Source organism: Cheilinus undulatus, linkage group 2 (genome assembly GCF_018320785.1).
Source record: "Cheilinus undulatus linkage group 2, ASM1832078v1, whole genome shotgun sequence".
In the NCBI taxonomy this organism is placed as follows: Eukaryota; Metazoa; Chordata; class Actinopteri; order Labriformes; family Labridae; genus Cheilinus; species Cheilinus undulatus.
The window spans coordinates 13,529,976-13,557,276 of record NC_054866.1 but is presented as its reverse complement, the minus strand read 5'-3'; the positions used below and the strand labels follow the sequence as shown (position 1 = coordinate 13,557,276).

Genomic DNA, 27,301 nt, shown 5'->3' with positions numbered 1-27,301 from the left:
TGTTTGATACCACTGCAACTAAAATAAAGGCCCTAGACACCCAACACTGAACAATCTTTTGTTTTTAATCTTCGCTGACAAAATCCGACACATTGTCTAAGTTGTACTAAAGCACATTGAGGTTGTCAAAATTTTTACTCTTACATACCACATATTTCAAAAGGATAAAAACTTTACTATCTTAGTAAAAAGTAAACACACTTTATAATCTTAATTCATATTTATAACAAAGAGAGACAGTAATGTCTGAATTGCACGAAAACATTAACAACTAGAAAAGCACTCAGAGAGTGCAGACCTCTGCCATTAGCCCTATCTCCCAATAGTAAAGAATCCTTTAAAAAATTCCTGGATCCATCCCCACCAGCCCCCCACCACGGCATTCCCCAATTACTCCCTCCCCAGTGGGGTAGAAATATGGTGAGGCAAAGCATTGGCTTCACTACAGGTGGACTGTCATGGTGGAAGCACTGCCTGCTGGTGCCAACAGATGTATTGACAGTCTCACCCATGGTCTCACTGAACAACTAGAAGTCATGGCAGAGGGTGAATATTCCTCTATTCCTCCTAGCTATGTGAGTATTCTCGCCACAATTCGCTGTCTTTCTCTCTGTTACACTATGACTCGTCTCCTCGACCGGGCGTGCATCTTTCAAACTCTATAAACTCCAAAACTTTGAATAGAAACACACCCAAAAGGCTGCTAGGATAGAAGTTACTCATGTCTCCATCTCCTGGTGTAAAGTGGTAACAGCGCAGACCTCTGCCATTAGCCCTATCTCCCAATAGTACAGAATCCTTAAAAAATTCCTGAATCCAGATGGTGATCCAGATCACTCCCAAAATCTAATCAGTTCTTCCTTATGCCATTTCTGTCATTTCCTGAAAATTTCATCAAAATCTGTCCACAACTTTTTGAGGTATGTTGCTAACAAACAAACAAACGAACAAACCCACCCCATCACATAACCTCCTTGGCAGAGGTAATTAAGATAAGCACTAGCTCCTTGCCAGCCTCACCCCACTGTCCCACAATCTGAGGTGGAACAATGTGGAGTAGTGCTTCTGGCACATGCAGAGATGTACCCGAGTGTGTGTGGTGGATTTGTAAAGATTGACTTGAAAGAGTGTGCTTCACATGTGGATTAATGTGCAGACAGAGTATGTGGGAATTGAAGGTTAACAGATTAAGACTAATGGATGTGTACCAAGCCCTGCTTTTAAGGAGTTCTTTGCCTATTTACACTGTCTATTACAGCTCTTCCAAATAAACAAACATGACTTTAAACTGGCATAAAACAAGGGAGATAATCTCCCACAGTTTACATAATCTAGCACTGATAATCTAAATTAATGACTTTTTGAGTTATCAAACCACATCCTTAAATAAAATGAATGAAACACAAACACAAATGTAGACTTCAACTCCAATTCACTCAGATTTAATCCTGTTTGAGCCTTGAACTGTGACACTGACGTACTCAACACAAGAATCCAGCTTCACATTGAAGGGATCAGGGTTAAAGCTGGTCATACAGCAAATGGTGATTACAAAGCTTAGCAAAGCACTGGCCTCTACTTTGAGTTAAGCAACATAAAAACAAAGAGTACAGTGTTGTATGGGGCAAAAGCAACCTTTAGGTAATAAAAGGAAAGAGTGCAGTCAGGAAACCTAATGAAACCCTGATGGTTCTACTTCAGGCACAAACCTTTAAAGGGGCAGAGGTAAAAAGGAAAAATAAATAAATTCAAAGTAGATGAAATTGATATGATACATTAAACACCTAAATAACTGATAATCAACTAGTGGGCTGAGGGCCATAACAGACCCCCCAAAGCTTCCTATCCAGTCTCAAAAAAAAAAACATTAAATTCAGAAAAGGAGGAAAAGAAGATGTTGTGGTTTAAGAGTCTCTTTTGGTTTTAAATGTCTGCAGCTGTTAAATCCACCCCAAAAACCATGAATATTGAAATAGTTTTAGACTGACTTAACATTTGACCTGTTTTTACAGAAATTCACCTGTAAGCCATTATTATAAGACTGGCAGAAATGTTGCAAGAATGGCCAGATAAAGTGGTGAAAGGGGAAGAGAGTGGCAAAACTGGGTGATAAGTGTCAAAAATGGGTTGTGAAGTGGCACAAAAGGACAGAAATTGGCAGGACAAGTGGTTAAAACGTTGCAAAAACTAGTAAAAGGAAAAAGAGGCAGAAAGTATCCAAAATGGGTTAAAAGCACAAAAAAGTGGTGCAAAAAAACAGTGAAAAGGGGTAAAAAAGTTGCAAAAATGGATTTAAAAAGTGGGACAAAAGGGGTAAACCATGTAGAAAAACAGGCAGTAAGTATGAAAATTGGTTAAACGTGGCAAAAATGCAGCAAAAATAGCCTGGCAAAGTAAAGAAAAGGGGTTAAATAGTGGCACACAGGGGCAATAATTGGAATGAAAGTTGCAAAAAGGGGCTAATGAGTGGCAAAATGGGTGAAAAGTGCCAAAAATTGGTTTAAGTGTCAAAAATGATCAAGAATGGGTTAAGAATGGCAAAAAATGTTGCAGAAATGGCTGAATTAGGTAGTGAAAAGGGGTTATAAAGTGTCAAGAATGAGTTAAATGGTTTAATTGGTGCTAAATCCCGTGGGGAGGGTCCATTCTGGGATTGTCAGGTGTCCAGCCAATTTGTGGGCAGGCCTGTCTCCTTGTGGCCTGCTGCATAACAGATAATAGGGATAGAGTTCACATGTAACGCCTAAAGTTCCCTGCATTTTGAGAGAAAATACAAATGCTAATACAATAATATTTTAATCAGATTTTTTTAATTTTCAAAAGTCTGGCCCCTAGAGTCTCTGACAAGACTAAATCAGGCCCTTGTGCAAATGTACTTGATGACCCCTGATTTAAACTTTCAACTGCAAGGAAATCTAAAGGCATCCTGGAGTAAAAGTCATAAAAGTAGAGGCCTTTGCTCACAGAGTCTGTTAATTTTGGATGTGTTTTTCAGTCCTGAATCTGAAAAAAAATGTCACACACACGAACCTTGCACACTGATTGTGATGCATTTTTGTATTTACAGCAAAAAACCATGACACTCAGTTTCGTACTACAATAAGAAAAAAAGCAGGGAAAATGATTCTGTGGCTCTTTCCACTTCTTGAAAAAAAGATGTCGTCCTAGAGAGTAGATGTCATATCGCACCAGTTTGGGTGTCATAGCACTGTGCCAAGCTCTATAGAAGGACAGAAACTTTTTGATTCAGTATTTGTTATGTGGCTGTGAGTACAAGTTTCAGCCTCTATCTTTTATGTTCTGTGGTTGGTATCATCATAATATGTTGGCAAATTACAGTGTTTATAGTGAAGTTTCAGTGCAAGGGAAAGAGCAAGAAGGGCGCTGCAGCCACAGCTCTGAAGACAGATGCATAAAACACAAAATACCTAACATATTCTAAAAAAAAAAAAAAAAAAAAAAGGGAAGGGCACAAGTTTTGGCATCAGTGTGCAAAAAAGATGACCTCAGCATGAGCTCAAATTTCTTGCAGCAATTTCAGACAAAAAAAGGCACCCAGCCTGCAAAGGCCTTAAGGTTAGGATCAACCCCATCTTGAGCACGCACTCACACTTGGCAATCTGTACCATGCTAAAACACGTTTGACCCCAAAGTCCAGTTTAATCATAAGACTTTCTCTTTTAGTTATACTGCCCAGGTGTAAACAAACAGTGAAATAGAGTATAGCCTTGCAAGCAGCAGCATTTAGATCTAGAAGGTTGCAATGACTGACGTATATCCTTAAACTTTGCGAGCACAGACGAAATACAGATGAAATGAATGTGGAGTGTGGACCAAAAGCTCTGTATCCATTTCAAACATGGCGCGTAAATGGGCCTTAAGAGTAACTCAGGGAAGGATTATGGTTTACAGGGGATGTGGCTGATATGACTGATGAATGGCCTGATAGTAATCATTTTTAACTGTTTACCATGATAGAACCTAGATGATCAGCTTTGTTTTTGTCTGTCTTGATTGCATGTAAGCTGAGATTAAGTCTTGGGTATATGCAGACTTTGTTGTTCAGTAGTAGTAACAGTGGTGGTATTATCTTGATTAGCCTTCAAAATTTGCCCCCAACAAATTACACAGGTGATTAACCTTTTTTACAGTAAAACATGATGACGGATTGAGTCAGTTTAAATGGTATAGACCACTGTTCCCAAAGTCTGGGTTATTCATTAGCCTCGAGCCTGTTTCTAGATTGAGACGGCATTTCCAGTGAGGTAACTCATGTTGTTGGTCTTCAGGAACCAAAAGCTGAGAATACTGAGAGACTACTCTTGGGTTATTAAAATCCATGGTACTATCCTGTCTGCTCTAAATACGTCATCCATCACTTCCAAAAGCAGCAGCATGGCAGCGACGCCGTAACTATGTTGATCGGCAGCCTTTGAGAATTTATAACAGCATTCCAACAACAACAACAGAGATGAAAATAATAATAAAGGTACATCCACTCATACCAGGGAGTGGAAATCATCCCAGCTACACTCATCATTAAACGTTACACGCACACGCTTTCACTTTGATGACAATAACAGCATTAAAGTCTAGTGATTTGATCAATACAGTCTGTGTTTACAAGTGCTGTCACATTTAATCCTAGGAGCTGTGAGAACAAGTGACAAGCACATCATGTATTTGTGGCCTCAACAATAACCTTTCAGTGTTATCTCAGTCTTTGATCAGCTCCAAGAAGATCAAAGATTTCATCAGTTCAACACTGGAGATGTGAACATTTGCTGATTCCAGCACTGTACAGCTATGCTTCTGCTTTTAATTCATGTAAATGAATGCATGTAAGGAGGTGGATGGTTCATGGAAGAGAAGAAAACTTAGTCTTCATGGTATTACAACATTAAATGTACATATATGACACTACTAAAGTTCAAAATGATATCAGCATTTGTTTTTGGTTATCACAAAGTGCACGCAGATTCTTGCACAATTGCTCGATAGCATAACACATGTATTTGTGCATTAATCATTCATAAATACAACAAAGATTGTATAATTCAAAAACTAAGGATACCTTAATTTGAAGATTTTTCTTCAGTCTCTGGGAAATACTGATCTACCTGTTGCAAGTAAAAAGGGATGGCAGGTAGCTGATGCCAAGTCAGAGTACTTGTTTTGGTACTGATAAAACATTGCAGACACTGTACTTTGTATCATTTTACAGCACAATGTTGGTCTTTGAGTAAGGAGGCAAAGCAGGAGCCAGTTTGCAGATATTCTAACACAAATGAGGATATCTAGTAGAGAGCAGACTGCAAATCAACTTTCAACATAGTGTTAGAGCTGCAAGGGTATAATTAAGTACTTGTATTTGTGCTTGGTATTGGTGAGTTATTGTACTATGTCTGGAAATATGTAGTTTAATTGCATCCCTATAAGAAAATCTGACACAAACATCTTTGTAGAAATCCCCCTACTCCTTGTGTATTTGTTATCTGAATAAATACTCTCTGAATGAATCTACTGTATCAGTCTTGGGCTCCAAGATTTTTAAAAATAAATAAAAATGCTCATTTGTACTGTGGCAATGATCAGCTGATATTAAAAGTGTGAATATGACATGAAACAACTGGGCTTGATTGTCTCTCAACAGACTTATGGCTGACTTTTAACAGCAGTTATCCAACAAACAATGGTGAAAATGTCTGCAGATCATGACAAAGTGTTAGGATGTGGTGATAACTAAAGCCTGTATTCTAAACCTACAGCCAGTGTAAAATTACAGCAGTGAAACTGTGTGGTGAAATCGTCAGTAGCAGGAAATTGTTCAACAGTGCTTTATTGTCAGACGGCTCAAATGATCTCTGCATGTGGAAAACAAAAGTGCAAGTTTCATGCATGTATGAGGGATGTGATCCGTCACAGACAGCACACTGCAGACACCAAACAGCCGGTTAATAAACCCTCAGCTCCCCGTCATCCTTCAAGTTATCCTACCTTTGAAAACTATTCACAAGACGACTGTTTTTGTGAAACAATCTCAGCTGGTGGGATACCTTAAATTTTGAGCGTAAACTCTGTCATAAGGAAGAACCTGTATTAAAAACTATTCTACTTTTTAACTAACACATGGCTGGTAAAAACATAACCATCTACTGACAGGTCAGGAGTTTAGACTCTGTAACTATGATCTAGCCAGGTTAAAAGAGAGGCTCAACAGACCTGGTTTACACTTTTATCGAGCATTGTGGGACATTTTCCTAAAAGCTCACAGACAAGTGGACTAAACACAGACAAACATAGGCTAAAACTGGAATATTTACCATTAATGTCACTGATTCTGCTGTCTATAACAGCAATAAAAGTCTTAATTCCTTACCTCCTCCACTGAAATGGGCAGAACGATCCGGCTACAGGACAAGAGCAGACAGAAGAAAATACAGATTAGGATATGCTGAGATGAAACAAAACACTGTTTAACAAAGACATCATAGATCAAATGTATCAACATTATGTTAAAAAAAATTTAAAAATTAGTCTATGAGTCAAACCCTTTTTTTTTTTTTACTTCGCAATGAATAGGAACCTATGAAGTGATGACTCAAGGTTGAGCCTTGTGTACACTGTGGGACTGTATTAAGTCTTGGGGAATACATCTTTCTCTGTATGAGTGAATTTCTTACACCGCAAAACTAAAGCTCACAGCTTCAGGGCTCACAATGCACAAGCTAAATCAGGATTCTTACAGCCAGAAGTTGAATTCAGATCTATTTCAGTGCAAATGCACAGCTCAAATACAAAAAAATTAACAGTCTCACGTTACACGGTTAAGGTTTCAATTTTTTTCATAAATAAGTACCTTCGGTGTTCTACATCTGTCAGTGGGGTTTAACCGATTTTAAAGCAATACAAAGTAGGGCTGGACAATTGATCAAAAGTTAGTTTAAATCACAATATGGCCTGCTGCAAATTTCAAATCATGGTGCAATATTTCTTTAACCTGAAATTTGTGTTGATTTGCAGTTTTAAACTTTTTTATTGTAGCAGGGATATTATGCATTACAGATCATGTAATCATCCACAGGCAATTTTTTTAGAATGGTCTAAAAAAAAAATCACACTTTTTTGTACATTTTTCTTATCAAATATGGGAATGACAAAAATTTAACTCCCTTCAATACATCAATTCCTATCCAATTTGCAATACGAGTCAAAATCATCACAATTAGATATTTTTCAAAATTGTTCAGCTCTAGTTTTATCTAATATTGTTTTGGCTATAATATAGAATGAGTTATTGCATGTGTTTGTTGCAAAAAAAAACCAACATAATACAAGGAACTTGCATATCAAATCACGATTGCAATACTGGGGGGAAAAAAAAAAAATCGCAATTCAATTTTTTTCCCAAACCGTATCAAAAATATGTTGACTATCACCATTCAACATTACATTTGCTTTACAATACATTGTGTTTTTCACTCCCTGAAATAGTGGTGAGTTTGGAGATGCAAGATTATGGCCCAATGCCAGTGAAAGGATGTTGTCCTGTGAACAGCCTGGGTTCAAATTCAGCTTGTGATTCCTGTCACACACCACTATTTTTCTCATTTTCCCCACTTTATCCACTTTCCTGTCAGGAGAAAAGGAATAAAGGCCAAAGAAAAAAAGGAAAATTGGCTCGTTCCCTTCCAATCACTAAACAACAAAATCACTTCCTTTAACTCCAGGGAAAATGGTGCCATTTCTCTTGTTCATATCTTGTTAATAGGTATAACAGGCATGCTGGCTGTCTCCATGGTGACATCAGATGCTGTCTGACAGAGCTTGTGGCTCTGCTCTCAGTGAGGGTGTGCAGCCATACAGCCAAAATTTGACCAAAAACAAGCAAAACATTCCTGAAATTCAACCAAAGGCTTAAAAGCAGCAGTCATGACTGTGATCATCAGCAGTCGAGCCAGTCTTTACTCACAATCAGGCTTGTGTTTGGGCCATCTTTAGAATCAGTCATGCAACTCAAAAAAGGCCTAGGGCTAACCTCACACTGGACCAAATCTGACCAGTTTTAACTTCACAATTCCTCAAACACAGAGGAAAATTTATCCAGACTGCAGGCTGAACACCTGCTGTTTTTGGTAACGGTTTCATTGTGGAATATAGAAATGAGATCTCACAGAAACTCCAATGATAAAATTTGCCTCCAGAAGAAAAACAAATATGTGCAAGAACTGATGTTAGCTGTCCATCTTAGTATAGTTCGATTTTGCAGCAAATAGAAAGTAAATTATATGGGTGAAATCCTGGCTGATGGTTTGTCGCCATGTTTGTAAGCTGTAAAAGTATGCAACATCTGGCTGGTAACGCTTCTTAGACTGCTCACCCCTGTAGGCTATTGCATGTATTCTGTAGGAGGCAGTCCTTATCTGGATAAACAGAAGACACGTTTGATATTTAAGATTCAAGATCAGGGATGCTCTGATTCAAGATTGAAATTCAAGATTCTGTATTTTCTCTTTTTTATGTATCCACATTTATAGAAAGGATGACATGTTTTTCCAGCCCAGAGTAGAGTGACAGAGACATAAACTACCAAAGCGTAAAATCACCAACAAATAATTTCATAAAGAACTTTAAAAAACTAAAAACTAAAAATAAGGAAAAAGCAGTTATTAACAGCAGAGTTAGTGCCACAATGAGGGTAAAGTTTATATAAGTCTGATCATTAATGAGCAACATGTTTGATCTCTGTTTTATGATTTCAATGCATTCCTAGAGCTACAAGCTAATAAATGATTTCCAGTTTTTATGACTCTATAAAACAATCCATGTATATAAACACAATCCCCAATCAGATAAACGTTAAATCGCCTACAAACCCTATAATTTCAATATTTTACAATAAATCACTGTGTCAGTAGAAAAGGTCTATGTTTTCTTGTTTTTAATTGACTCCAGGTTGCTCCTCAAGTTCAGGTGTTTGTGATCACACACATCCTGAGACAAAACACCGTTAACAGTGAATATCTTAGAATAAATACAGGGTTTAAGCTGCTGTTTAAGCAGACTGACAGCTGATTGACAATCAGCTGACCCTGTCATCACAGTCACGTCATGCGGCGCAACAGAGGAAAGGACATCTCATGTCTCTTTAAACATTTTTCCTCAGGCCTCTCTCCTCGTGTCTTTCCATGTGTCCCTGGTGGGAGAGATTAACACTTAAGGAAAAGACTCAAGTGAGAGAGTGAGTAACTTGGGATGCACCTGATGTCAATGGCACACTGGCCTCAGTGTTGATTGGCTGGTACTTAGGTGTGTGTTTTTGAAGATCAAAAACAGAGAGGAAGACGCATCGCCAGGCCAATAATCCGCAAACCCATAGCCACAATAATTCAAGTTAGAAATATACTCAGACTGCACCAGGAGCTGCAAAACAATCATACTGGCACCACACATGTGGACGATATGAACTAATAATCCACTGTGGGAAGCCTTGAATCAAGCTTCAACCTTATAAATGTTTTGGAGGGGGACAAATTGATTTTAAAACCTCGTTTAACATATTTTCAGATGCCAAGATTTTTGTTAATCAGCCAAAAAAAAAAATCAGGATTTGTTGGTCCAGTTAAACCTTTGATTTATGTTCACATCATAAAAACAGAAAGTTAGTCCAAATTTGGAGGATTCTGGACTGTCAAAAAACATTATACAGGAATAAGAACCATCAAAGACTACAATGTATAAACTGCATGCCAAATTTTTGTATAAAATAAAACTGTCAAGGAATCTCAGCAAGAGTTAAGATTATGGTAAGGGCTGTCAAACAATTAAATGTTTTGATTGCAATCTACAGTATCTCAGAATTAATATTACATTTTGAAATTCCACTAACATGTATAAATTTCAAGCTTATAAAGTCATAAATTTACAACATTACAACATCATAAATATATGAGAAGCCAAAATTAAAACAGTGGTTGGATAGTCCCTGTTTGCCGCAATGTCTCATCAAAGTCTGGATGATAATGCAATGATGATGATACTGGGCTAAAAGCACAAATATTTCCTAGGTTACTGATTAATCCCACGGCAGCGGCAGGGGTTAGCGCTGTTGCCTCACAGAAAGAAGGGTCCTGGTTCACTTCCCAGTCAGGGCCTTTCTGTGTGGAGTGTACATGTTCTCCCAGTGCATGCATGGGTTCTCACATAGGCCTTTCAGACCAGCAGAGCTCTGTGCCAGTTCCTGAACCTAATCTAAACTGGCCAGCGCATTCAAACAAAAGAAAAAGGTTTGGAACCTGAAAAGTTGGTTCTCAGCTGGAACCCAAAAATAGCTGGTTCTTCCTTGTCTCTACACGCACCCCCTGTGATTGACTAGCAACCAGTCCAGCATGTACCCTGCCTCCCCACTGACAGTTGGGGTAGACTCCAGCACACCGTGATGCCAAATTATATATAAGTGCTATAGAAAATGGATGGATGGATGATTTGTCCTTGTAAAAAGTATATTTTGATAAGGCCCTTGACCGAGTTTTCTCTGAAACATTTAAAAATCCTCTTTATTTTTCTGTCTTCTTTTAAGAGTGTCCCTAATATGCCATTATAATTAAGTCATATTTTTTGTCCAATCTTAAACTACGGGTAGTTGACTTCCTGTTTGGATATAGTCCTGCTTTAGTTTTGAAAAACAATGAGGAACTCTGGGTAGATTGAAAGTTATGACATGAACTAATCCTCTTCTTAAACAACTATATACTAGTAGTTGTTCTATATAGTGGACATTTCAGCCAGCATTAAATTTTTTTAAGATATGTTTTGGCCTTTTTTCACATTTATTTAGGACAGCTGATAGAGCTGGAAACAGGGATGAGAGAGAGGGGTGAGACATGCAGGAAAGGAGCCACAGGCTTAAACCTGGGCCACATTAACCACTCGGCCATCTGCGCTCCGTTTTGATGCAGCGCTGCTGTACTCGCCCATAGTGCTGTACAGCCTAGTTTCCTTGCCAATGCCCTCAGCACTCTCCTCTTAAAGGTGCAATGCAGACTGAACTCTCTTGTGGCCATTATAACTACTACTACATGCCTTATACATTGCTGGTAGATGTTGCAGTGGTTTATTCAAAGTGTGCTGAAAAGACAAGAAAGCATTTTAAAAATTAATCTGCAGATTATGGGTCTTAACTGATTGCAATTAAAGCATTAATGCTGCCAGACCTAATTTAATTCATTTACACTTAAGACCACATAATAAGCTGGGTAAATACAGGTAAATCTAAGCTTGTGACAAGCTATCAGTATCTAAATAAGAGGAAGAGGAAATAATAAAACTGCCATGTGAGAACAAATAAGCTAGGAACTTGATGTGGAAACCTTGCATGTGTGCAGTCTTTGTGTCCCCCTAGCTCAGCCTTTATACAATAGCAAATTAATCTCCACCTTTTGCCAGTGTAGCAGAGCCTGAATATTTCATAAGAACAGACCAGAGTGACAGAGGAGCCTGCCAGGCATGAACCTGATGGGCTGTGTGATGATAATGACTTAGACACTAACAAAACCACTGGACAGGTTACACTTCCTGGCCATGAGGTTGAACTAAATAGTGTTTATTTCCCTAAATATGAACACAAGATTTATAAAGTACTCCAGCTGATCCTCTTATCATGCTTATTAAACATGGCTGATCCTTTGAATGCACTTTGCACTATGATCAGATGACAGCCAGCCTGGATGTTGTTAAAGCAAATGATGTGCATATGACACGACAGCCATAAAAGAGGTCTGCTTAGGGGTAACAAGAATGTTAGAGTTCATTCATTCATTCACTTTAATCAAGTAGTTGGAGGCAAATCTGCCCCAATCATCCGCAAATACACCAAACTCCGTTTACAAAATTGCCTATTCGGCATTACTTCCATTACATCCCTGAGCAAACGTCTTATGGTGAATCATTTAGTATATTTTCTCAAAATTTGAAAGAAAATCTCTAATTCGGCATATATAAAAAGCTCCAATAGAGTATAGATTAAAAGGGAATTCAACTAAGAAAGTTGTTTTGCCTCACCCTTACCTTCCTCCTAGTAAATTACATGGTCATGTCAGTAATTAGTCAGTCTTTGTTAGTCGTGAGCAGCCAAACCTATAAACTTTAATGGAGGTTAACTGTTGCTTAGCGTACATTTTCTTCATTGCGTTCACGCCGAAATGACACGAATACTTTCAGCAGCCCCTTAAGTCTAGCTGGTATAAAATCGCGCTATCAGCCAAGTTCAGTTTAAATTGAGAGAACTTCACTCGGAGTTCAATGACGCTTATGTGGTGAAACTCCTCAGTTTAGCGACGTTAAAGAGCATTTTCAGAGCAGAGGAAGAACTTTAATATACTCACAACTCCTTGATAATCATCTTGACTGTTTCTTCGTTAAAACAGCAGCATAAAACAGAGACAGAAACTCCTGGAAATTCTCCTCAAACGCCGCTCAGTCACTGCCGCTGGACGCCTCTGACTCCGGAGTTTCTTCCTGGAAGATGCCGTACGTGAGTGAAGGGGCGCGGCGTCAGGAGAGGAGGAGACTCCTACCTTTAGTTTCAGGTAACTATGGTGTGACGTTCAAGTGCAGCTGGGAAACCATACGTAGCTGAAACAAGGACTTTGTTTGGGATTAGTGTATTGACTTTACTGCCACAATCAACGAGGGGCGGTTTTAGTCATTTGGGGGCCCAGGAAAACAACAATATGAGGTACTTTCCCATTCAGCTGAAAGCAATTGAAATTCTGTTTTTAATTATTCAATGATTTTAAATTATTACTTAGTTATAAACTTTTAAAAAAAGTTTTAAAAAAGTAAGCCAATTTGTATTTGGTAGATTATTTATTTGTTGTAATAATGCTTCTTGGCAATAAATCGTGGAAAGACTTTATTTTTTTGGCCAAATTGCGATATCTGCCTGACTCTACTCTCCTAATGCAGCTGATTCATTGTGTCTTACTGCCTATATCCTCAGCCAATCAGAATGCTTGTACTGTCCATTATCACTATATTCCTAAGTCATCTATTATTATCTATTAAGCCATTTCATTTGTTATGTGGCTTTTCTTTTTTAAGAAACTTGTTTACACGTCTGGCTAAATCTCTTTTGTCAATGCCAAACAGCTTATTCTTCTATTGACTTTGTCTGGTAATGTTTGGTGGATTGGATGACTGAAGTCTGAAGAAACAAGACAAAATGGCAATTTACTAATTAATTCATTTGACAAACAGGAGTCTCAGTAGGATGAGGAAGAACTCTACACAGCCACAACTGCCTGGCCAAGCCTCCTCATGCCGGTCACCCGCCTGGTCACACACTCCTGTGGGATGGCATCCCATTCTTCAACCAGCGCCCCAACAGCACCCACACCATCACACTGCCTCCACCAGAAGAGGCTGTCTAGTGGTGCAGCAAACAGCTAGCGTCCCTTGCGTCTTCTCCACACTTTGACCACATGATCCAACTGCTGTAGGCAGAAGTTGGACTCATTGCTGAATATGACATTCCTCCACATGTTCAGCTTCCAGTGCCTGTCGTTGCTCCACTGGTCCCTTCTGTTTCTCTTTTTCTCATAATTTTCCCACTTCTTCTCCCCTTTTCCTACTCCATCAATGGTCCTGCGCAATAAGCAGAAAAAGAAATGTTACAAAAAAATGAGGAAAGAATGCTTAATTTATAAATCTAGTTATGATGATATCAGAAACGTGTCTTCTGAGGAAATCCCAAAATATGAAATAATGTAATAGCACCTTGTTATTATAAAGACACAGCAAGAAAACAACCTACCTGTGCCATTTTTGACTGACTTATACATCTTAAGGTTGGTTAACTATTTCCTCTACTGCCACTTTTAGTAAAATATGATTTCTGAAAATCATATTACTGTTGATTATACAAGTTATAGGAGGTAAATTGATTTTTTTAAGGGGAAATCTTAAAGCAGTTTACAAATTTAACTTTACATCATTGCTCTGTTTTGTGGCATTAAAACTGATTAAGATATGATAAACTTTTCTCAGCTGGATCTAATGTTATTAAAGATTTTGTTTACTTGTAACCAAACTGTGAAACAACTGGATCACTCAGCCTTGTCCTCTCACGGGGTGGAGCAGTCTGCTGAGTAATTCTTCTCTTTGTGAGCATGAACACCCAAGTGTGGTCAAACCAGTGCTGGGAGAAACCGTCAACCCTGGTTCAACCTGTTTGGGAGACAGCTCAGACAGTTTAAGACCATTGGGGATGTCCCAAGGAAAAAGTGTGTGGGTTCTCTTTCCTAGCTGGTTTTCCTACAGAGTGTGTCACCACTGTGTCATCTGTTTATTCCCTGTCTTTGTATAAATATGGACATCACATCTCCTGGAATTCAGGCATTCAGACACCAAGTGGAAATCCTTAATGCTCCTGTGGGTTTGAACACACTTCAACATGTACTGACATTGATTTGATATCTGATAGCTCTGACTGCTACAGATGCCTGTCTGCAGTAAGGACTAGGCGCCAAAAAGATTAGACAAATGGGCCCTCCCTAAATATTTGTTGTTATTTTACATTAGTGCATGTACCTTATCTTTCAAAATGTTCTCCTCTATGATAACAATCTACATTAATACCCGTCTGGTTATTCTGGAGTAGGAAGTTACACATATATCAAATGCCGGTTCATTTAGTATTAGTTTCTTTTTTTTCTGGTTCACACATAGCTTGTGTAGTAGTAAAGGCCATGTGTGGGAGGCAGACAGTGCAGTTCTTACATTTTGAAATTAAGCATGAAAGACCAAATCTTATAAAGGCATTGGCTAATTGTAAAGTTGGGTCAAATTAGGACTGTAAAACAATGTTTAAAATGCAGTTAATCTCATTATTTCTATATTTATTTCTCACTTTTTAGTTTTATTTTGAAATTCCACTAATATGCCTTTAAAATCGTTTTGTTTCATTTTGTTTTTTGCTCTGTCTTAAACTAAGAGTAACTGACTTCCTGTGTGGATACAGACCTGCTTTTATTTTGAAAGAAAATATTACTGTCTGGCTGCAGACCACAGATCTAACACCTCTGAGCTGACATACTCTGTGGTTGTCAGCCATGTCTGCTCAGTCCCACTGGTCTCGTCTTGAATTTAGTCATCATTTCAGCTTAATCTTAACTTAAACTTTTATACCAGTTCCCTTTTAAAAGCATATTCATGACAACATTGAGGGAGTAAACTGTTGAAGAGGTACTGTTAGCCTTTTTTTTCTTCTTGATTTCATTGGTGGACTACAAACTAAAGGTGCATGCCACCATCTACTGTCCCAGAAGCACTGCTTGCCTCTTAGCTAGGGCTCATTCCTTCATTTGAATTGCCAGCAGCTCCACTGCACACAGAACATGCAGGCAGGGGTGCAGTACAGGGTGTATGCATGTATATGGAGTATACCCACCTATTTTTATGTCTCCATAAATAACCACTTTAAAGTCTTCTCTCCTGGGATGGCAAAGGCATAACAAGGGCCTGAGCACATTGCTGTTAATGCATAGTCTAAATACTGGCAGCTATCTTAAATGCAGTTTTTGTATAAGTCTTTAGGTTAAAGTGCTTTTATGTTTTTGTCACATTTTAGTCATTTTAACCTTCATAGTTTTTGACCTGTTTTAGTCACATTTTTGTCACATGCTTTTAAAGGAAACAGAGATGTACTTTTCAGTAAATTAACCTCGTGGATCATTTGTTAGTCTGACTGAATAGATAGAAATTAACCACGGTGAGTCTCAGAGCTGCTGATGTGTACGATCTTATCTGCATAAAAGGAAGTGATTTCTGATTGTAGGTCACCACTGATGGCGTAAGGTGTAAAATACAAACCAATGCACTAAAGTGCAATCAATGTAGAATCTCTCAGCATGGCTACTGAGGCAAAATTTGACCAGGTTTTCAGACAAACCCCCACTTCCTGTTATGTGAATAAACATGCTCAATGGTCACTTAAACCATTAAAATGAAAAGAGTCACCAGCATACAAATTATTGTGTTTATTTTGCCTCATATATTGATCTGTTTTTTTTTCTCTTTCAGTTGAAACACTTAAAAATTCAATGACAATGGCTATAATGTGGTACAAGACAAAAGAAAATCAAATATACAACGCAACATGAAAAAACACATTCATCGTAAACATCAGAGGAACAAAAAGAATAATAATAAAAGACATTGAAACTAAACTAGAGCATGGTAGGTAGAAAAAATACAAAAAGGTCTGTGCCAAAGGGAATCCAAAAAGGCGTCTGTGTACCAGCTCTTATCCCCTTTTCTGACCATGAAACACAACCTCTAAAAAACAATCAATACACCGATCAACCAGCCACACTAGAGCAGATCTTCTATCATAGCAGGCGGGGGGACACAGGGATGATGATGGCACTGAGGAGGGGGTGAGAGGTTTAAGGTACGGCAGTGAAGGAAAGTGCTGAGAAGCTTGAAAAATGAGAAATCAGAGTCTAAAAATCCAACATTCTTGGTGCTGCTGGAGGAAAGTACTGCAGAGAAGAGAAGCTAAACTAACGCTTGATGATTCACAGCAGTTTATCAAGAATGGTAAATGTGAAAAAAAACTGACTTTAGACATCATGTTTGCATTTCTCTGTAAATATTATAACTGTTGGCATTTTTCAAGTGCAAAACAAGTGAACAGTAACTGTTAATTTAAGCTGTTAAGATGCTTTTAAAGAAAAGCACATGTGCCTCCATGCAAGTTTTTATGTTATGTCATATTTCCAGCTAAAGGAAGCAGAACTTCCACAGCCAGGAACGACGTTTCATGAAACCAAAAGGTTCCTCCTGCCTGTTTTGGTCATTTTCAACTTCAACTCCAGAAGTAATGCACAAAGAGGGTCAATATGTTTACACGAGGTAGGAAAACTTTATTATGTTAGTCTGACTAAAAGTGGGGCTTTAAAAGCACATGTAAACATGTTAGCACAGCTAAATGTATTCAATTATATCTTTTAAAGTTATACTAACACCCCTAGACAGTTTGTTTAATAACAGGGCTTTTAAACTTAAAGTTTCAATCACAATTAAAATCTGAATTTTCAAAGTTAAACATGATTAATCTCCTTTTGTCGTACTTTGGAATTATTTGCTGTCTTTATTTTCAAAGAAAACAGGGAACTTCAGATAGATTGAAGATTATGACATGAACTTAACCACCAAAAAAAGGAATTTGTCATGGATTAAAAAAGGAAATAAGAGGACAGTAAAAAGGTAAATGTTTGATAACAAAAGGACAGTGTTGTGTACTTGAAATCAGATACGTAAAAATGACAGGGCGCCTGATCTCTGGCCACATACATGGATCACTAGTCACTCTGTCATAGTTACCAATATGGAGAAAAAAATGGATTTCATTTAAGCAGATTTGCCTATGCTCCTGTTTTTTGGCTTCTTGGTATTGCCTTTAAATGTTTCCACACTCAGTTTATCAGAGGGGCATGGTCGGATGGAAAAGTGTCACAAATGCATACCAGCTATAAAATACTGAATATGGATTCAGTTCTTATAATCTATGAGAGTACAACCCTTTAAGCAAAGATGATTTATCATGGGAATAATTTCCCAAGAGCTTAATATGGATGCTGATCTTTGCCATGGGGATGCACTGATTCCCTCGAAAGTTCCCCTGTCCCTGAGAAAAGTTTTGTGGTGACTTGAAATCAGTTTAGCGCAAAAAAACTGCAGCTCCTCTAGTGTCCACAAGAGGTCAGCTGCAGAAGCATCAGCCATGTTAAAATGCTGATTATTATAGCAGAACTAAACATGCAGCTCAGTTAAATCTGTTTGGAATAATCAATTTCTTTATGGGCTATGTTGGTTGTTTTGGTCTTTAGTGGCTTGCAAAAGCTGATATGACAACAGCTTTGTTAAGCAGGCCCATTTCAGCCCAACCTCCTCCTCTTTCACTGGCTTAAGTTTGAGACATAATTTTCAATATGGCGACTAATGCAGATTAGCTTCAAAATCCCCCTCAGTACTGGCTGATGTCTTCATCCAATATTCCCTACAGTCTATGGGAGCTAAAGTGAAAAACCAAACAAGTCAGACTCATGGTTGAGGAAATATTTGGTGGGATTAAGATAGATTCTTGTTACACCAGTTTTGCACTTTTGGGATACTCAAATGAAAAATTTAATGCAAAGAAATGCAAAGAAAGTAATTCATGCAAGACTTGTCAGAACTCAAGTGCTGCGCCATTACTTTCTGCTTTGAGTTAAAAAAAACAGCTGTCTGCCAGATGTGCATTAGAAAACTTTAGTTTCAAACTGTACAAAAGATGAGAAAATGGATGGGTGAAGGTAAAAAAAAATGAACACATCTTCAAATTCAACTTTTGCTTTAAAATCTGCATCACAATATGCAACTCTATACACTTTATAAGAGTTTCTTCACATTTACCATCTCTCTAAACATTGCTAAATCATAACACATGCAGTATTTTTCCTCCAGACGTCTGTTTACACTGACTCATGCAGTTTATAAAGGATGACTAGAGTTTTGCTGTGTATTTAGGTTATTGAAAGAGCCCAGAGACAAACCTCTGCCACACTTCCTGTGCACAAAAAGGCAAAGTATTCAACCACGTATGAAGCAATAGCTTTTGTTTCTGTGAATATAAAAAATAACAGCATCTTTCTGTTTCCATGTGTTAAAAATCTAAATCTGAAGCTCTAAAGTGTACATTCTGTGCATTAAACGCCACCAAACGATTACAGAGAGGGCAGGCCGTTCAGAAAAACAAGACTGAGGTCCATTTCTAGAGGTCTAAAGTGCATCATGTGCCATTCATTTCTCACTTAAGTCACTCACTGGGAGCATGTAAAGGCAGCAGAGGCTTGTCTCTCAGCTCTACGATGAGTTTGAACAGATGAAAGTGACAGATGTACAACTGTGTAGAAAGGAAAGAGGGACGGGTGTGTGCCACATCCTGCCTGGATCCACTCCTCCCATCGTTCTACACATAAAGAGGCACTCTGAGGGTCATGGCTGTCTTTGGAAGTGCCTCTGCGAGCTACTGCAAGGTAAGAAAAATATCTGAGGAGCTTCTATGTTTGGCTTTTGAAGGCAGCAGGCTGAATGAGTCAGTGGTTATTATCTCCCTGTTTTGCCCTCCATTCTTCTGTGCATCGACTTTTATCTTCTATTCTGCTCAGAAGCTGGAGGTTTGGATCGCTGTCAGCCTGCTACCTTCAATTAAATCTCCCTTAATGTTTGTTAAATTATTAGTAGAGGTGAATTCAAGTTTCCCAGAGCGGCTATTATAGTTTCACTTTAGGGAACAGAGAAACACAAAGCAGATAGAAAACAACATCAAAATAATATTTTGAAATGGTTTGTTGATTGTTTCTTTGGAATCCATTTAACAAAAACAGCTCTTATGTTTCAGTGGATTGCAGTCGTCCTTTAATGTTCCCATGAAATTGATTGTAAGGTGCCATTTTATTGGTTGTTTCATCCAAAACTTCACTGGAAAAAAGCAACTTTACTCTGCAAAATACTAGAGGAGCCCATTTTGCAGTCTTGATTAGAAAGTTTATTCGAGCGACTGCACAAATTCGCATCTGGCTACCTGTGCAGGCCTCTGTGTAGGATCAGGGCTTAACAGACCTATGGCACATGCTCTGATGCAGAAGTATGAACCAGACTTTAGATGCTGCTCAAATCCTCAGAAATGTTTGAATAAAAAATACACAAAAAAACGAGGAAAAGAGCTGGCAGGATGAAATATAATTCTGCTTTTAAAACCTTGAAAGCAGATGGACTAGCCAGATTCCAGTCTGTCCTCAGGCAAAGATTGATAGGCTTGTTCCAGGTCAGAGATTGACCAGACCAATCAGTGTTATTTGAGAAGAAAGAGGCATTAGCTACAGACATGGTTTAGCTAAAATGACTGCAAGCTTGTAAACAATGGCAACTGCAGATTGGATTAGCATGGATGCAACTATAGCGGAAGTTTTATCAGATGGACATTTCTTTATTAAAAGCAAGGCAAACTGGTGTTTGATTCACCGACTAGCTCAACAACAACAGTGGCCTGTCATGCTGTAGCTCGCTCCCTAGGGCAGCACAAGCCAACATCATTTTTGCTGCTCTGATTGCCTGATATAAATATGACAGAGAGTTCGTCCAATCACCCTCCAAGTTTTTCCCCAACCTCATTTTTGGAGTGTTGCCCAGATTAAGGTTCGGTGTATCTGTGCAAAATTGATACTTTAAAATCAGTGCTGGAGCTTTGACAATGCCTTCAAAATCTCCACAGACTCAATGCCAGGCTTTGACCCAAAAGCCAAACAGCAGAAATGCTAAATGTCAAAGCATAGCAGGGTTGTATAGTGTTGTTGTCTGCCTCAAGATATCTTAACAAGTTAGAGGCATTGCCTTTATCCTATTAGTACCAAAAGCTAAGGAAAGATCTTTGTGAAATTCACAGTTTTTGATGCTAAAAAGCAATAATGAATGCTTTTCTGAGAGGAGACGGCTGAGATGGTTTACCATCTTTACTATAGAGTACCTAAATCTGATTCATGATAGGGTTTGGTAAGTACTGGATGTGTTTTTGGTATCCATCTCTTGCCTAGTTGAATGTGAAATATATCCCATTAGCTGTTTTATGGAATTTGATGCTAATTTTTGATGCCATTTACATCAGCCTGTGAGACTGCATGCAGAAAAGAGAACAATGCACAACTGTACTATCCACCTGTATCAGTGGGGAAGGACAAATAAAATTCCAGCAGCTTTAGTTTAAAAAATGACAACTCTGAAATATTATTAAAAGCCTTCGCCCATGAAATGAATTTTTAAAATCTTGGGTCACATTATTGGTGCCACTTGCTGCAAAGGCATCAAAACCATCTTTCTGATTTCATGGGAACCTTAAAGTAAAACCCAAAAATGACACTTCTGTAATTCATCTAGCACCGTTTATGACTGCAGCCCATAAAATGTTCACGTTCACCTGTCAGCGTGTGTCAACATGTTGCCCAGCACCTCACAGAAGCACTTATTGCTACGACGAATTCATGCGAGTGTAACGCCTAGTTCCACCTGTACGCTACAAACTCCCCCCTTTAAAAAAAAAAACACAAATGCACTACATCAGCTGTCCCATCTACCTAGGCTAAGCATGTTTCCACATATCCGTGATCATATTGCAAGTAAATACATTTGAATAAAAACAACAAAAGGTTACATATTCTAAACACAGTAAGGAATTCATGAAAAAATAAAAACATGGCAAGTTGAGCTTGTGTGTGTTTTTTTCCTCAGAGCTGGGCACAAATCTGTAAATCCGTTAATCCTACAACTACAGGCGTCAAGTGTTTCATTAAACTCTAACAAAGGCATTCATTTGAAAAACAATTACTGAAACTTCTCTTAAATTCAGTTTTCATTAACATCATTTTCAAGGAAGATCGTAAAACATAGAGAGCTTACTGAACAACAAGCCATAATTTCCCAAAATGTGCTATTAAAAAATGTTAAATGCTGCTGCAGGATTGAAGCAATTAGCAGATTTTTATGGATGTAATGTGATTGGATTAAGTCTTTTACAAGATTTGGATTGTAGAGCTCTTTTCCAATGCAGCAAGATCATTTTTGTTGTAATATTATGATCAGGAGAGAACAGTGGAGCTTCAAATTGTAAGCTAAATGACTCTACAAATTGCAGAGAAATGCAGACATAGCGGCTGCTATGTTGTTTGGATCTTGAAATGGTCCGAATCAAAAGAATTTAACTTGATAGTGATGTATGGCTTGATAATTCTAATGTTACTTCAGTTAAGAAAGCATCATTTTTTTTCTACATTAACACCTTCTTTTGTGGATTAACTGATTCAACTGTGCCCACCTCTGGTTTTCCTGCGCTATAGTGACTGAGTGAAACAGTTAAATAGGGCCAGCACTGTCTCTGGCTGGCATCATGCAGTATTTAAACCCCAGAACGCAGCTTCATCTCATACTGTATTATGTAACACACAAGTAGAGCTGCTGCTGCAGTGAGTTTTTGGAGCAACTCGTCAATTAAAAAGCCATCAAACTGCGCACTTGAAATCAGCTACCAATACTGCTATATGTCTGTCGAACCTTTTCTCAGTTAATGCCCTCAGGTACAAGAGAAGGCAGAGATAACAAGCCCAAGGCTGCTACTCTTCTGTGTTTATGTATATGAATGTGTAAAAGTAGCATGTGGTGTCTGATAGGGCACCTCGGACAACAGAGAAGAGGAGTTTGTTATGGAAACTGAGTCCACAACAGTTGAGGTGAATCGTAAAGCAAAATACTGTCACTGAGATTTGTTTTGTCACCTCCAAGTTCTCCTCCTTGGCTGACAGCTTCTTCTGTTTTATGTAAAATAATGAGCACAGAAAAAGGAAGATGTGTAGAGGAGTCATTCAGAGAGGTTTCAAAAGTCACTTCTCTCTCCTGTAAGTCCATGTTTCTCCTCTGTGTGTTTGTGTTTTCTCACAGTGTATCATAGAGAGTGAAAGTGTGTGTCACAGTGGTGTGCGGTCGTATCAGACCACATATGATTGGCAGTAAAATGAGGTGAATGAATGTGATTTTGGGTGCAGCGTCAGGGAGGACATAGTGAAGGAACACGTGACCTCCATCATCTCTTCTTCTTCTCCTCTTGTTCTGTCTCTTTTCAGCGTAGTTCGTTCTTTCTGTGTTTTTAAAGATATTTTTTTCCTCCCTCTGGTTTAGACGAAGGCCTCAGGCTTGCTGTCGTTGTTCATCTTGACGTAGATCTTTGGGTCCTCATCGCGCTCGTCTCTCAGGCGCTGGAGGTGGCGGCTGTGGAAAAGCAGGTATAAGGGCAGGCAGAATCCCAGCATGCTCAGAGCTAAGAGGCCAACATTTACCTGGAGAAAAGAAAAAAATAATAAATATAACAACAGAAATCAACACGTCTCAATATGTCTGCTATACTTGCTCCTTAAATAGCAGTGTAGTTTATTCATGGGCCAAATTTGACATATTGGAATTGACACGCGTTATAAATAAATAAATATAGGATAGAATAACGTTACTATTTGCCATTGTAACAGACAGGCTCACACTGAGGCTCATTCACCAATATCTTCCTGGGATTTCACTTAAATTTATCCTTAAGAAGGTCCAAACATGGGACGCAGATGGCCTAGAGGTAAGGTTGCGCCCCATGTACATCGGCAGCCATGCTCCCATCCCTGTTTCCATCTATCCAGTATCCTTCTCCCCAAATAAAGGCATTAAAAGCCTAAAAATATATCATTAAAAAAAGAAGATCCTTAGACAGTTTCAATCAAATTAAAGAAGCTCTTGTTAGACTGTTGCATTTTCAAAGCTTATGTTCTTCAATTGATAAAGACCATGTTCTTAGAAACCCCTTCAATGTCCATATAAGGGCATGAGACTACAGGGCTGTGTGCAAACACAGAAGTCACCTATGTGACAGCTGTTAACAGGTGAAATTATTATTTTTTCTTTATTTTTACCACTACACATAAGCATAATTCAACAGAAATCTTCAGACACTTAGAATAAAATCTGAGCCTGACAGCTGTAAATGAAAAAAAAAAATATATCAATGGAAATATTTTGCCCAAAAGCATTATGAAGCCATTTCAGCCTTTTATGTGGCCACTAGAAGAGATGTTTAATGATCTTCAATTTTTCCTTTTACCCATAGAGGATCTTTGTCCAGGGGTCCCACCATGGCCATGAAGAGAGGCTGCTGCAGCAGGGCGAAAAGGGCACTGATCAGCGACTGCATACCTGTAAGGCTGCCGAACTGAGAGGACGGGTACCTGTGCAGGACAAAAGACATTAGAAATTGTCATAACGCAAAATTTAAACAGTATTAAATGTAAAATGTTATTTTGAGGATTCATAGCAATGCTGAGGTAGAGCTGTGGTGTCATCACTCAAACATCAACAACTGTACAATATAAATATGTAGTCATTCCTGTCTACGTACTGCATTTATTTTTCTTTCTTGTCATTCTTTCCATACTACTGCGCATATGTTTCCTAATAATGCAAAGCCCAGATAAGCTGCTGCCTAACACAACAGTTCCCCAGTCTAACATCAATTATAGAGGAGTAATATAATCAGTTGTATGTGATCTACCTTTAGTTTAGGCTTTTTTGCCTTTATTTGGAGAGGACAGAGGATAGCAAAGAATATCAGGGAGAGAGAGATACAGAGAGAGTGAAAGAGAGAGGAGAATGTCATATGGGACAAGTGCCATAGGTTGGACTCTAGCTCGGCCCGCCCACTTGTAAGAATATCTTCCATACATGGGGCTGTTGGTGCTCCTTAATCTATCATTCTCTAATAGAATTACTATCTCTTTAAGAGTGCCCACACTTGAGAATTCTATGTTTCCTCTTAACATTACAGAGAACAAACCTATTGGTCGTCTGCTGAAAACTTAAGATTATTTAACTTTTCTCGTGTCTTTAATTTTTGCTATATCCTTCCAAAAAAATCACTTACAATTCACATTTTTTATTGACATTTTTGGCATTTGTAGTCAGGGGTTTCTCAATGGTATTACTGCAATATATAATAGTCTTTAAACTTACACAGCTGCATAAAGGCCTCCGACTGCAGAGTGGATGAAGCCTCTGACGATAGTGTGCAAGATGAAGGACAGAATCTAAAGAGAAGTTAAAAAAAACATAAATCATAACAGCAGTCAACCAAGAAATAATGAACAAGTTAAAGGAGAAAACATGGCATGCAATTCCTCATGTGTCCAGCAGGGGTCACAAAAGCACTTAAAACTGAGACGCTGCATTGCCATGTGAGTCTCCTGTTTGAACATCATGTTCATCTCTCAGCCTCTCTTTCTACCACTGCAGTGTTAACTTGGGGCTTCAGGAAGCACATGCCAGGGAATGTGCGTCCCCTTCATGAGACATAAATTAGTTCCCTACCCTGTGTGAGTTTGCGTGTTTGCGTACCTGGAGGGGCAGGTTGGGGATGATGCATGTGATTCCAAAGCCCACCAGGAGCAGGTTTGTGAAGATGAAGGCTCTGGTGGCATTGACAATCTTCTGGATCTGTTTACTGGGGCGACGTGGCTGACCAGGCTCCCTGGATGAACAGAGGGAATTAAAGAAAATCAGGATATATTGTTAAGTTTAAATACCGTAATTATTTTCTTCTGTGTGTGTTTACATGTTTCTATGTTGCTTTATCTCTGCTTTTTAAACTCACTAGTCCTTAAGCCTAAAAAAGCTGAATTTTCTAAAAATCTTCTGCTGTGGTGCTGGTTTAATGTCTGAAGGATTTCATTCCAAGACAAATTCATTCAAAGTATAATAAAATGTATTTTATCACATCATATCCTTTTGATTAGTTTTCCTTTAGTATTTCATCCTATTGTTTCGTTATTACCATATTATTATGTTTCAATTTCCTATTATATCATGTCATCATATTGTCTCATGAATCTTCTATCCATTTGTTTTCCTAGCATAACAAGTCATATCTAGCAGTATGATTTCCCTTTGTTTTGATTTCCTATTATATCATGTCTAATCACATCGTATGGTATGCTATCATTAGTATAACATCCTTATACTTCAGTTTTAGTTTTGCTACCTTATCGTCTTGTCTCATCCTATTGTTTTGTTTTGTTATTGTATTGTACTGAAAAGTATAGTACCATGATGTATCATTGGTATAACATTATGTTGTTTTGTTCTGTTTTATTATTGTATCATATCACATCATTAGTACTACCTTCTTTTGTTGTGCATTCCTATCATATGCCACTGCATATTATCATATCTAATCATACTATATCATATCACTGTTATATCCTTTCATTTTGTTCTTATCATATAGCATGCTATCAAATCAAATTAAATATAATTGAAGTATAATGTATCATATCATAAATTTGACATTCTGTCAATTTGTTTTGCTACCCTATAATATTGCATCATATCATTTTGCCTCCTACCATCTCATCTCAGATGCATCGTCTCTTATCGCATCATCTTATCTTCTTTCGTACCGTATTATATTGTCTCGTCTCTTTTCATTTCTTATCGTATAATCTCGTTTTGTATCGTTTACTCTCTTGTTGTATCATATCAAACTGTCTCATACCATCCCCAATTGTCTCGTCTCCTATTGTATCATATCATATCGTCACGCCTTGTATCATCTTGTTTCATTTTGTATTGCAATGTATCGTCTCGCATCGTCTTGTGTCGTATCATCCTGTCTTATTGTAACATATCATATTCTCTCATCTCATATCGTATGGTCTCATCTTACCTTGTATATCTCATCTCATATGTATCGTCTTGTATAAATAAAAGTCATAAGTCTCATATACTTTTGTTGTGCATTCCTATTATATCCAGTTGTATGTTATTGCACGTAATCCTACTGTTTCGATTATAAATCATATCATTAGCATCATATCCTTACATTGTTTTTTCCTATCGTATCATATGTATTGAGTTGTATCAATGAGTTGAGTTGTATGCCAAAGCAGTTGAGAAAAATGGTGAGTGCTCATCTTCACCTCTTGGTTATCTTGTCATTCTCGTCCTCACAGTCTTTGAGTTTCCAGTCCATGACGTAGCCGATCACAGGAGAGGTGACCAGACACAGGAGCTGCAGCACGCCGAAGATGGATGTGTAGACACTCACTAAAAGGCAGACAGAGGCAGTTATCTTATTTGTTTTCATTCTTTTAATCCAGAGTTTGAACATGCAATTGATGATTTACAGAGTTTAGAGTCACAGATTAGATGCATGGAAAAAGAAGCAAACACAGACAGCTGGAGAGAAAGACTGAAAGTGAATGTGGTTCGATCTTTGTAAGTAAAGCTGTAGGTGTCTTACCCACTTCCATCCTCTCCACTGAAACAGCAGCATGAGGCAAGCACAAGAGGAGGAGAGAAAGAGGCAAAAGGAAACACAGCAAGCAACACTACAGGTTAGCTAGGCAGCTGAGAGTGCTTTGTTAGGTGTCAGAGAGCAGAAATAAAGATATTAATAGTCTTGAGGAGAGGGAAACATCCACTGCAACACAGTCTGAGTTGAGTTGTTACTGATTTTTAACACTGATCAGTGACACACCTGTGCTGAGGTCTTCATCCGTCAGCGACTCCAGAATGGTGTTCATGGCTCCCATGTAGAAGATGAGGCGCAGCTGGGTGACACACATGGTGATGAGGCTGAGCAGGAAGATGGGACTGAAGATACTCTTCATGAAGGACTGAGCTG

General features: G+C 38.3%; 2 protein-coding genes across 2 annotated transcripts in view; both read right to left on the bottom strand.

Moving 5' to 3' along the window:
• LOC121526192 (phosphatidylinositol transfer protein alpha isoform-like) overlaps positions 1-12,521 on the bottom strand; it is a 36,449-nt gene extending 23,928 nt beyond the window's left edge. The window contains exons 1-2 of the mRNA XM_041812636.1: positions 12,384-12,521; positions 6,380-6,410 (exon numbers count right to left, since the gene is read on the bottom strand). Coding sequence (XP_041668570.1) covers positions 6,380-6,410; positions 12,384-12,400 — 48 coding nt within the window. The 5' untranslated portion in view covers positions 12,401-12,521. The remainder of the gene's footprint in view (positions 1-6,379; positions 6,411-12,383) is intronic.
• A 4,381-nt stretch (positions 12,522-16,902) lies between these two features.
• Positions 16,903-27,301, bottom strand: part of LOC121527287 (large neutral amino acids transporter small subunit 4-like) — a 46,437-nt gene continuing 36,038 nt past the window's right edge. Inside the window, exons 9-14 of the mRNA XM_041814194.1 lie at positions 27,155-27,298; positions 26,595-26,721; positions 25,015-25,147; positions 24,634-24,707; positions 23,729-23,852; positions 16,903-22,925 (exon numbers count right to left, since the gene is read on the bottom strand). Of these exons, the coding sequence (XP_041670128.1) occupies positions 22,764-22,925; positions 23,729-23,852; positions 24,634-24,707; positions 25,015-25,147; positions 26,595-26,721; positions 27,155-27,298 (764 nt within the window). The 3' untranslated portion in view covers positions 16,903-22,763. The remainder of the gene's footprint in view (positions 22,926-23,728; positions 23,853-24,633; positions 24,708-25,014; positions 25,148-26,594; positions 26,722-27,154; positions 27,299-27,301) is intronic.